The 12,141-nt window shown below is 42.9% G+C and overlaps 1 protein-coding gene across 1 annotated transcript in view; it reads left to right on the top strand.

Moving 5' to 3' along the window:
* ZC3HAV1 (zinc finger CCCH-type containing, antiviral 1) overlaps positions 1-12,141 on the top strand; it is a 67,205-nt gene that overhangs the window by 27,012 nt on the left and 28,052 nt on the right. Inside the window, 3 exon segments of the mRNA XM_019948846.3 lie at positions 397-649; positions 8,911-9,675; positions 10,481-10,579. Of these exon segments, the coding sequence (XP_019804405.2) occupies positions 397-649; positions 8,911-9,675; positions 10,481-10,579 (1,117 nt within the window).

The following is a 12,141-nucleotide window of genomic DNA, read 5'->3' as shown; positions in this document are numbered from 1 at the left end:
AATGAATCAGTTATACATATATCCACTCTTTTTTATTTTATTTTATTTTTATTTTATTTTATTTTTATCTTTTTGCGGTACGCGGGCCTCTCACTGCTGCGGCCTCTCCCGTCGCAGAGCACAGGCTCCGGACGCGCAGGCCCAGCGACCATGGCCCACGGGCCCAGCCGCTCCGCGGCATGTGGGATCCTCCCAGACCGGGGCATGAACCCATGTCCCCTGCATCGGCAGGTGGACTCTCAACCACTGCGCCACCAAGGAAACCCCTATCCACTCTTTTTTAGATTCTGTTCCCATATAGGTCATTACAGCCGAAATTTTTATATACACTTTCCTTAACGTGTGGCACATAGAGAAACATGTTTTATCTCTGACTATTGTTTCTTTGTTCTGTAGATATGCAAAAATTATAAGGGAGAGGGTGGAAGACAGATTTGTAACCAGCAGCCACCGTGTGAAAGGCTCCACGTTTGTGAACACTTTACCCGAGGGAACTGTGGTTATGCCAACTGCTTCCGGTCCCATAACCTGATGGACAGAAAGGTGCTGGCCATCATGAGGGAGCACGGGCTGAGCTCACGTGTGGTCCAGAACATCCAGGACATCTGCAACAGCAGGCACCGCCAGAAGAAACCCTCTGGGCGGAGAGGTAAATGCGGTCTACTTTTTTTTTTTTTTTTTTTTAGTGGTACGCGGACCTCTCACTGTTGTGGCCTCTCCCGTTGCGGAGCACAGGCTCCAGACGCGCAGGCTCAGCGGCCATGGCTCACGGGCCAGCTGCTCCGCGGCATGTGGGATCTTCCCGGACCGGGGCACGAACCCGTATCCCCTGCATCGGCAGGCGGACTCCCAACCACTGCGCCACCAGGGAAGCCCTCAGTTTTTTGAGTATATACCCTGAAGTAGAATTGCTGGATCACATGGTAATTCAGTGTTAAATATTTGAGGAACTGCCATACCGTTTTCCACAGTGGCTGCACCATTTTACAATCCCATCAGCAAAGCACTAGGGTCTCAATTTCTCGCCCTCCTCACCAGCACTTGTTACTTTCTGTTTTTTCTGGATAATAGCCATCCTATTATGATCAGTGAAGTGATCAGTACAATTTCTTAAGCATTTTGATGTTGTTTAATGGAATTAACACTTGCATTTTTTAATATCTTTATTAAGCGGATATAGAGGAGATGAATTTTATGAAGCAAGTAGAATATATAACTAAGATTCTGTGAGAGAATCTTTTAATATTTGAGAAATGCTTTATCATTTACAAGGGACTTTCACCTAAAATATCTCATCACTGTTCCTCACAGCAAAACTGTGAAGCAACGCAGGTGTATTATTGGCCTCACTTAATGGATAAGGAAACTGAGGCTTGGAAATGTTAAGTGACTATTTTTTAAAATTATTTATTTGGCTGCGTTGGGTCTTCACTGCTGCGCGTGGGCTTTCTCTAGTTGCGGCAAGGGGGGCTACTCTTCGTTGCAGTGCGCGGGCTCCTCATTGCGATGGCTTCTCTTGTTGCAGAGCATGGGCTCTAGGCACGTGGGCTCAGTAGTTGTGGCTCGTGGGCTCTATAGTGCAGGCTCAGTAGTGGTGGCACACGGGCTTACTTGCTCCACGGCATGTGGGATCCTCGTGGACCAGGGCTCGAACCCGTGTCCCCTGCTTTGGCAGGTGGATTCTTTTTTTTTTTTTTTTTACATCTTTATTGGAGTATAATTGCTTTGCAATGGTGTGTTAGTTTCTGCTTTATAACAAAGTGAATCAGTTATACATATACATATGTTCCCATATCTCTTCCTTCTTTCGTCTCCCTCCCTCCCACCCTCCCTATTCCACCCCTCTAGGTGGTCACAAAGCACCGAGTTGATCTCCCTGAGCCATGCGGCTGCTTCCCACTATCTATCTATTTTACCTTTGGTAGTGTATATATGTCCATGCCTCTCTCTCACTTTGTCACAGCTTACCCTTCCTGCTCCCCATACCCTCAAGTCCATTCTCTAGTAGGTCTGTGTCTTTATTCCTGTCTTACCCCTAGGTTCTTCATGACATTTTTTTTTCTTGTATTACATATATATGTGTTAGCATACGGTATTTGTCTTTCTCTTTCTGACTTACTTCACTCTGTATGACAGACTCTAGGTCCATCCACCTCACTACAGATAACTCAATTTTGTTTCCTTTTATGGCTAATATTCCATTGTATATATGTGCCACATCTTCTTTATCCATTCATCTGATGATGGACACTTAGGTTGTTTCCATCTCCTGGTTATTGTAAATAGAGCTGCAATGAACATTTTGGTACATGACTCTTTTTGAATTATGGTTTTCTCAGGGTATATGCCCAGTAGTGGGAATGCTGGGTCATATGGTAGTTCTATTTGTAGTTTTTTAAGGCACCTCCATACTGTTCTCCATAGTGGCTGTATCATTCACATTCTCACCAGCAGTGCAAGAGTGTTCCCTTTGCTCCACACCCTCTCCAGCATTTATTGTTTCTAGATTTTTTGATGATGGCCATTCTGACCGGTGTGAGATGATATCTCATTGTAGTTTTGATTTGCATTTCTCTAATGATTAACGATGTTGAGCATGCTTTCATGTGTTTGTTGGCACTCTGTGTATCTTCTTTGGAGAAATGTCTATTTAGGTCTTCTGCCCATTTTTGGATTGGGTTGTTTGTCTTTTGGATATTGAGCTTCATGAGCTGCTTTTAAATTTTGGAGATTAATCCTTTGTCAGTTGCTTCATTTGCAAATATTTTCTCCCATTCTGAGGGTTGTCTTTTGGTCTTGTTTATGGTTTCCTTTGCTGTGCAAAAACTTTGAAGTTTCATTAGGTCCCATTTGTTTATTTATTTTTTTATTTCCATTTCTCTAGGAGGTGGATCAAAAAGGATCTTGCTGTGATTTATGTCATAGAGTGTTCTGCCTATGTTTTCCTCTAAGAGTTTGATAGTTTCTGGCCTTACATTTTGGTCTTAAACCATTTTGAGCTTATTTTTGTGTATGGTGTTAGCGAGTGTTCTAATCTCATACTTTTACATGTAGCTGTCCAGTTTTCCCAGCACCACTTATTGAAGAGACTGTCCTTTCTCCACTGTACATTCCTGCCTCCTTTATCAAAGATAAGGTGACCATATGTGCATGGGTTTATCTCTGGGCTTTCTATCCTGTTCCACTGATCTATCTTTCTGTTTTTGTGCCAGTACCATACTATCTTGATTACTGTAGCTTTGTAGTATAGTCTGAAGTCAGGGAGCCTGATTCCTCCAGCTTCATTTTTCATTCTCAAGATTGCTTTGGCTATTCGGGGTCTTTTGTGTTTCCATACAAATTATGAAATTTTTTGTTCTAGTTCTGTGAAAAATGCCAGTGGTAGTTTGATAGGGATTGCATTGAATCTGTAGATTGCTTTGGGTAGTAGAGTCATTTTCACAATGTTGATTCTTCCTATCCAAGAACATGGTATATCTCTCCATCTATTTGTATCATCTTTAATTTGTTTCATCAGTGTCTTACAATTTTCTGCATACAGGTCTTTTGTCTCCTTAGGTAGGCTTATTCCTAGATATTTTATTCTTTTTATTGCAGTGGTAAATGGGAGTGTTTTCTTGATTTCACTTTCAGCTTTTTCATCATTAGTGTATTGGAATGCCAGAGATTTCTGTGCATTAATTTTGTATCCTGCTACTTTACCAAATTCATTGATTAGCTCTAGTAGTTTTCTGGTAGCATCTTTAGGATTCTCTATGTATAGTATATCATGTCATCTGCAAACAGTGACAGCTTTACTTCTTATTTCCGATTTGCATTCCTTTTATTTCCTTTTCTTCTCTGATTGCTGTGGCTAAGACTTCCAAAACTACGTTGAATAAGAGTGGTGAGAGTGGGCAACCTTGTCTTGTTCCTGATCTTAGTGGAAATGCTTTCAGTTTTTCACCATTGAGGACAATGTTGGCTTTGGGTTTGTCATATATGGCCTTTATTATGTTGAGGAAAGTTCCCTCTATGCCTACTTTCTGGAGGGTTTTTATCATAAATGGGTGTTGAATTTTGTCGAAAGTTTTCTCTGTATCTATTGAGATGACCATATGGTTTTTCTCCTTCGGTTTGTTAATATGGTGTATCACATTGATTGATTTGTGTATATTGAAGAATCCTTGCATTCCTGGAATAAGCCCCACCTGATCATGGTGTATGATCCTCTTAATGTGCTGTTGGATTCTGCTTGCTAGTATTTTGTTGAGGATTTTTGCATCTATGTTCATCAGTGATATTGGCCTGTAGTTTTCTTTCTTTGTGACATCCTTGTCTGGTTTTGGTATCAGGGTGATGGTGGCCTCGTAGAATGAGTTTGGGAGTGTTCCTCCCTCTGCTATATTTTGGAAGAGTTTGAGCAGGATAGGTGTTAGCTCTTCTCTAAATGTTTGATAGAATTCGCCTGTGAAGCCATCTGGTCCTGGGCTTTTCTTTGTTGGAAGATTTTTAATCACAGTTTCAATTTCAGTGCTTGTGATTGGCCTGTTCATATTTTCTATTTCTTCCTGATTCAGTCTTGGCAGGTTGTGCATTTCTAAGAATTTGTCCATTTCTTCCAGGTTGTCCATTTTATTGGCACAGAGTTGCTTGTAGTAATCTCTCATGATCTTTTGTATTTCTGCAGTGTCAGTTGTTACTTCTCCTTTTTCATTTTTAATTCTATTGATTTCAGTCTTCTCCCTTCTTTTCTTGATGAGTCTGGCTAATGGTTTATCAATTTTGTTTATCTTCTCAAAGAACCAGCTTTTAGTTTTATTGATCTTTGCTATCGTTTCCTTCATTTCTTTTTCATTTATTTCTAATCTGATTTTTATGATTTCTTTCCTTCTGCTAACTTTGGGTTTTTTTTGTTCTTCTTTCTCTGATTGCTTTAGGTGCAAGGTTAGGTTGTTTATTAGAGATGTTTCCTGTTTCTTAAGATACGATTGTATTGCTATAAACTTCCCTCTTAGAACTGCCTTTGCTGCATCCCATAGGTTTTTGGTCATCGTGTCTCCATTGTCATTTGTTTCTAGGTATTTTTTTATTTCTTCTTTGATTTCTTCAGTGATCACTTCGTTATTAAGTAGTGTATTGTTTACCCTCCATGTGTTTGTATTTTTTACAGATCTTTTCCTGTAACTGATATCTAGTCTCATAGCATTGTGGTCGGAAAAGATACTTGATACAATTTCAATTTTCTTAAATTTACCAAGGCTTGATTTGTGACCCAAGATATGATCTATCCTGGAGAATGTTCCATGAGCACTTGAGAAAAATGTGCATTCTGTTGTTTTTGGATGGAATGTCCTATAAATATCAATTAAGTCCATCTTGTTTAATGTATCATTTAAAGCTTGTGTTTTCTTATTTATTTTCATTTTGGATGATCTGTCCATTGGTGAAAGTGGGGTGTTAAAGTCCCCTACTATGAATGTTTTACTGTCGATTTCCCCTTTTGTGGCTGTTAGTATTTGCATTATGTATTGAGGTGCTCCTATGTTGGGTGCATAAATATTTACAATTGTTATATCTTCTTGGATCGAACCCTTGATCATTATGTAGTGTCCTTCTTTTTCTCTTCTAATAGTCTTTATTTTAAAGTCTATTTTGTCTGATATGAGAATTGCTACTCCAGCTTTCTTTTGGTTTCCATTTGCATGGAATATCTTTTCCCATCCCCTCACTTTCAGTCTGTATGTGTCCCTAGGTCTGAAGTGGGTCTCTTGTAGACAGCATATGTATGGGTCTTGTTTTTGTATCCATTCAGCCAGTCTGTGTCTTTTGGTGGGAGCATTTAATCCATTTACATTTAAGGTAACTATCGATATGTATGTTCCTATTCCCATTTTCTTAATTGTTTTGGGTTTGTTTTTGTAGGTCTTTTCCTTCTCTTGTGTTTCTTGCCTAGAGAAGGTCCCTTAGCATTTGTTGTAAAGCTGGTTTGGTGGTGTTGAACTCTCTCAGCTTTTGCTTGTGTGTAAAGTTTTAATTTCTCCATCAAATCTGAATGAGATCCTTGCTGGGTAGAGTAATCTTGGCTGCAGGTTTTTCTCCTTCATCACTTTCAGTATGTCCTGCCACTCCCTTCTGGCTTGCAGAGTTTCTGCTCAAAGGTCAGCTGTTAACCTTATGGGGATTCCCTTGTATATTATTTGTTGTTTTTCCCTTGCTGCTTTTAATATGTTTTCTTTATATTTAATTTTTGACAGTTTGATTAATATGTGTCTTGGCATGTTTCTCCATGGATTTATCCTGTATGGGACTCTCTGTGCTTCCTGCACCTGATTAACTATTTCCTTTCCCATATTAGGGAAGTTTTCAACTCTAATCTCTTCAAATATTTTCTCAGTCCCTTTCTTTTTCTCTTCTTCTTCTGGGACCCCTATAATTCGAATGTTGGTGCATTTAATGTTGTCCCAGAGCTCTCTGAGACTGTCCTCAGTTCTTTTCATTCTTTTTTCTTTATTCTGCTCTGCAGTAGTTATTTCCACTATTTTATCTTCCAGGTCACTTATCCGTTCTTCTGCCTCAGTTATTTTGCTATTGATCCCTTCTAGAGTATTTTTAATTTCATTCATTGTGTTGTTCATCGTTGCTTGTTTCATCTTTAGTTCTTCTAGGTCCTTGTTAAGTGTTTCTTGCATTTTCTCTATTCTATTTCCAAGATTTTGGATCATCTTTACTATCATTATTCTGAATTCATTTTCAGGTAGACTGCCTATTTCCTCTTCATTTGTTAGGTCTGGTGGGTTTTTATCTTGCTCCTTCATCTGCTGTGTGTTTTTCTGTCTTCTCATTTTGCTTATCTTACTGTGTTTGGGGTCTCCTTTTTGCAGGCTGCATGTTCGTAGTTCCAGTTGTTTTTGGTGTCTGTCCCCAGTGGCTAAAGTTGGTTCAGTGGGTTGTGTAGGCTTCGTGGTGGAGGGGACTAGTGCCTGTGTTCTGGTGGATGAGGTTGGATCTTGACTTTCTGGTGGGCAGGTCCACATCTGGTGGTGTGTTTTGGGGTGTCTGTGGACTTATTGTGATTTTAGGCAGCCTCTCTGCTAATGGGTGGGGTTGTGTTCCTGTCTTGCTAGTTGTTTGGCATAGGATGTCCAGCACTGTAGCTTGCTGGTCATTGAGTGAAGCTGGGTGTTGGTGTTGAGATGGAGATCCCTGGGAGATTTTCGCCATTTGATATTACGTGGAGCTGGGAGGTCTCTTGTGGACCAGTGTCCTGAAGTTGGCTCTCCCACCTCAGAGGCACAGCACTGAGTCCTGGCTGCAGCACCAAGAGCCTTTCATCCACATTGCTGCTGATCTAGGAGAGTCTCCTGGAGAGCTGGGGCGGCTGTGCTCACGCTGGGGCATGGGCACTGGGGGCAGCCATATTCGGGAGCTCTGGCAGGTGGATTCTTAAGCACTGCGCCACCAGGGAAATGCTTTAAGTGAGTTCTGTTGCGAGCAGCCTTAAATCATTTTTAGAAGAGTGAAGAGTAATACTATGAATTAAGAAAAGTAATGTTTTCAGGGCCTCACAGGACTCGAGAGGAGCAGAGCTCGCATGTTCTGATTCCACATCTCGTGTTTTTTCTCGTGCACGACGATGCCCTCTCGACAGGGGAATATCTGGAAGGACGGGGTTTGGTGTAGCTTCTCAATATAAATTTGTTGTATGCGAGAGGGAGTTTTCTTTGTTGTCACTTCTAGTTAATCTACTTAGTTGATGGGAGGAGGATGCTTGCTTGTACTACATTCCTGCTGCCCCCTGGGTTTGGAAGAGAAAGGACCTCTCTTCCTCCTCTTTCCCACACACAATAGCACAACTCACACACCACACACACACACACACACACACACACACACACACACACAGCCTCCAGCCACATGCACACAAAAACAACCACTTGCATACATACATACCCCACACATACACAAACTTCACACACGCACAACATGTGTAACACATGCACAGGACACACTTCACACATGCCACACAAACACATGCAATCACACCACACAGACAGACTTCACTTGCGCATGCCGCATACACCATACATGCATATCTCACCAACTGACACATGTCACACACCATGCGTGCAACCACACACACACACACACCCGTCACATGTATACCACACGTGCCTATCACACACACACACACACGTGCACACACTTCATGCATGCACACACACCCAGCACAGCACACCCCACTTATAAACATCACACGCATGCACACCGCACTTTGTACGTACTCACGAACACACATGCTCACCCCCCTCCCTCCTGTCTGCTTCCCGGGGGTGTGACTTACTACGTTTCTAGAGAGAGGCCAATTTTTCTTTTTTAGCTATTACTCATTTAAGCTTGGGCATTTGGGGGGCTGGACGAACAACTCTGGAAAATTCTCAAGCTTCAGTGAAATCAGACCTCTGTTGTAGTTTCTTTTGTTGTTGTTGTTTTATGTGTCATGAATCCGTAACTTAGGTACACCTGTATCACAGGTGTGATATGGGCAAACTCTAAATGATTTCGGGGAACTCCTCCCTGATTTGTACTCGTCTGTGTCTCCATTTACCCTAGCGGTGAGTGACTTGAACTAGAGAATTGTGGACAGCCCCATCTAAGAGTGTGGGCATTTGGGGGCTACATCTAAGTCCCACGAGAGAAGCCAAGCAGAGCCAGCGTCAGTTCGACCTTTATCCTAGGTCATAGGTGGTGTTTTCTGCAGGGCTGGCAGGGTGACAGATTCCTGCATTGTCATAAGCACCTTCTCGAGATTTTCACACAAAAGTAATTTGATAGAACTTCGATAGCAAACCTGGAGAAGCTGAGGCGGAACAGGGCAGGGAAGTTAGTCACGTTAACACCAACTTCCGTTGTTTGGTTTTTCTTTCCCAGCTCCTCCTTCACATCGCAGAGACGCGGCACACAGAGGCAGAAGCAAGAGCAGAGACCGGGGCAGCGGGGACTCTTTTCCATCTGCTGCAGCTTCTGCCCAGAGGTCCTGCCCCCCCAGTCCAGATCCCACCGGCCGCGGGTCTCCCCCGGACGATGGGCCTGTCAAGGATCTTGCCCACAAGTTCACGCACTTGGGAAGTCAGGAGTGCCCTCCGCCTTCCTCAGGCTCGTCTGCGGCGTCCAATCTTGGAGGAACCGGTCAAAGGGGAGCAAGCCAGAGGTTTGCAGAGAATGGCAGTCCAGAGGATCTTTTCTATGGGAATCACAGCAATACTTACGTCACTTTTGATTCGACATCATCTCCCAAGTGGAAGGGCCCTGCATCCTGGCAGAATGACCAAGACACTGGTAGAGAGAGTTTGTTTTCTTCCAGTCAGGCTGTCTCCTTCTCGCCTCTTGGTTCTCCACAGATACCTGAAACCGTCACCACCAGAAAGAGCACGGCCATCCTTTCCTCGGACTGCGTGAACACGGAGGGCAGACGTGGGAATCAAGACAGCCAGCATTTCCCGCTTTTTAATAATAACGTCGATGATATGGCTACAGATGCCACTTCCATGAGATTGTTAAATCATAAAACCACAGCCAGTAGGCAGAGAGAAAAATCTTTACCTAGGGGTCAGGACACCGGAGTGACTCGCAGCCATCTGCAGCCCGCTGGCCAAATGACAGCTGCCAACGATGGGGCCACGGCCTTTGTTAATGGTAAACACACAGAGGAGACATTCTGGGCTAGTCTGTCCACAGTGCCCCCAAATGGCTCTAGTAAAGTGATAGATGAAACTACCGATGTAGGTAAAACTGATGCCACTAGTTTGGGCTTCATGTCGGCAGTCAGTGGGGAGAAAGACGTGTTACGCTCTGAAAGTCAGAGGCTGACAAGCCAGGTTCCGCCCACACATGGGGAGACCACTGCCCCGACACAGAGCGGCACTCACTCTGCCCAGGCTCCCTCATTTTACACCTTCCTTAAGCAACAGACCTGCAGCCTAAGGGACCCATGGTCGGAACTCTGCTCAAATGTCTGTTCCCCCTGCCAGCGAGATTACAACAAGGGCTCGGGCTGGGCTCTGTGTGAGTCACTGAGGGACAGAGAGGGGCCCCATGTCTCATGTCTGCAGCACAGCAGCTAGGGCTAGTGGTTTCTCTTTGCATGTCCCTTAGCAGTATTAAAGGGCAAAGGGGTTTTGGTTAAGGAGCACTTCTGATGAGGAGATTGACATATGAAGATGGAAGGACCAACCCTAGAACTGTATAGAATAAGTGCTACATTTATTCAGAATAGGAATAGTTCAACTGTGGTTTAAGAAATAAACATAACTCTCAGGTGCCCCAGATGTTCATGTTTGCTTTCATGTCTGGGCTCTCATTAGCAGCAGTACATGAATCATAAGCATTTTCTTGAACGTGGCCCCCATTTCAGATATGCTTCCCCACTGTAAGGCCAGATATCTTGATTTTCGGTTTAAATATTAGGGTCAGCATACATGCATCCTCTTTTGTTTTGTAGATTCCGTATCTGACGTTGCGAGTACCGAATGTTCTACGAGGGATGAACATGGCTCAAACGAAATTTGTCTTGACCATCTGTATAAGGGTTGTCAACTTAGTGAGTAACTTACTTAAGGACTTTCTAGAAGCAGAAACTTTATTAATAGTAATATGGCTAACATTTCCTGTGTACTGTGTGTCAGGTGCAATGCTAAGAATCTTACATTCATCTCCTTTAAACTTCACATCAACCCTAGGTTCTGTTGTTAACCCATTTCGCAGATGCACAAACCACCCACTTCACCACTGCATGATATTATGCGTTCTCCTTTTACAATTCAGTTTTAGGTGATCTCTTACGCTTACTCAGGGACCCATCTTTCTGCACACAAAAAGCAAACAAAAGTATCCTAGCAGACACATTTTCAAAGTTTGTGTCCTGTCGTGATTTAGGCATTGCCTCTCTTCTGGGCCGTGGGCTCGAGTCGCCCCTCAACGTGTGTACTGAGGGACCCGTGCTCTACACGACCGACATCTTGTGTGTCGTTGCAGTCAATGAGCCACCCCTGTCCACACTGTTGCCTCCCACCAGGATTCCTGCAGAAATGTTTCCCACGGGGCTGCTTGGGACACAGAGCTGCCCTCTCACTCTTACACCGCTCTTTCCCTTTCATGCCTCCACCCCAGGCCTAGGCATCATGTCTGATTCATTTGCTTGATTACTTAGTGGTCTCGGACGCATTCACCTTGTGTCTGAAGAGGAGATTCTGCCCTGCGTTCCTTAAATCAAAAATCTTTAACTTTAAAATATTTTCTTTTTAATTATGGTAAAATACACATAACAGAATTTACCATCTTAAATATTTTTAAGTGTACAGCTCAGTAGGGTTCATTCGTATTGTTGCACAACCAATCTCCAGAATTCTTTTTATCTTGTAAAACTGAGACTCTGTACCCATTAAACAACAACTCCTCCTTTCCCACTTCTGGCAGGGAAGCCCCTGGCAGCCGCCATTTTGGTTTCTGTCTATAAGTATGACTTCTCTACGACCCTCGTATGAATGAACTCACACAGTATTTGTCTTTTTCAGACACTGGCTTATTTCACTTAGTACAGTGTCCTCAAGGTTTATCCATGTTGTAGCTGTTGTGAGACTTTCCTTCCTTTTTAAGGCTGAATACTATTCCGTTGTATTCTATCACATTTTGTTTATCCATTCATCCATTGATGGGCGCTTGAGTTGCTTCTACCTTTGGCTGTTGTGTATAATGCTGCTATGAACACAGGTGTACAAGTAACTGTTTGAGATTTGCTTTCAGTTCTTTTGGGTATATACCCACGAGTGGAATTGCTGGATTATATGGTAAATGTATGTTTAAGTTTTTGAGGAACTGCCACACAGTTTTCCATAGCGGCTGTAGCATTTTATATTTTCACCAGCAATGCACGAGGGTTGCAGTTTCTCCACATCCTTGCCAACACTTGTTAATTTGTTTGTTTGTTTGTTTATAGCAGCCGTTCTAATGGGTGTGAGGAAGGTTATACTTTTCGAGTCAGCCAAATCCCAGGCAGTGCCACTCTGGATTTCCTTGTGATGTCTAAGCCTGCCTCTTTTTATTCTAAAGTAGTAACACATCTTTTAGACATTTCAAAACGGTTGAAACATAATGCAAATTGTG

The sequence above is a fragment of the Tursiops truncatus genome, chromosome 9 (assembly GCF_011762595.2).
Source record: "Tursiops truncatus isolate mTurTru1 chromosome 9, mTurTru1.mat.Y, whole genome shotgun sequence".
NCBI lineage: Eukaryota > Metazoa > Chordata > Mammalia > Artiodactyla > Delphinidae > Tursiops > Tursiops truncatus.
This window is presented reverse-complemented; position numbering and strand designations above follow the sequence as displayed.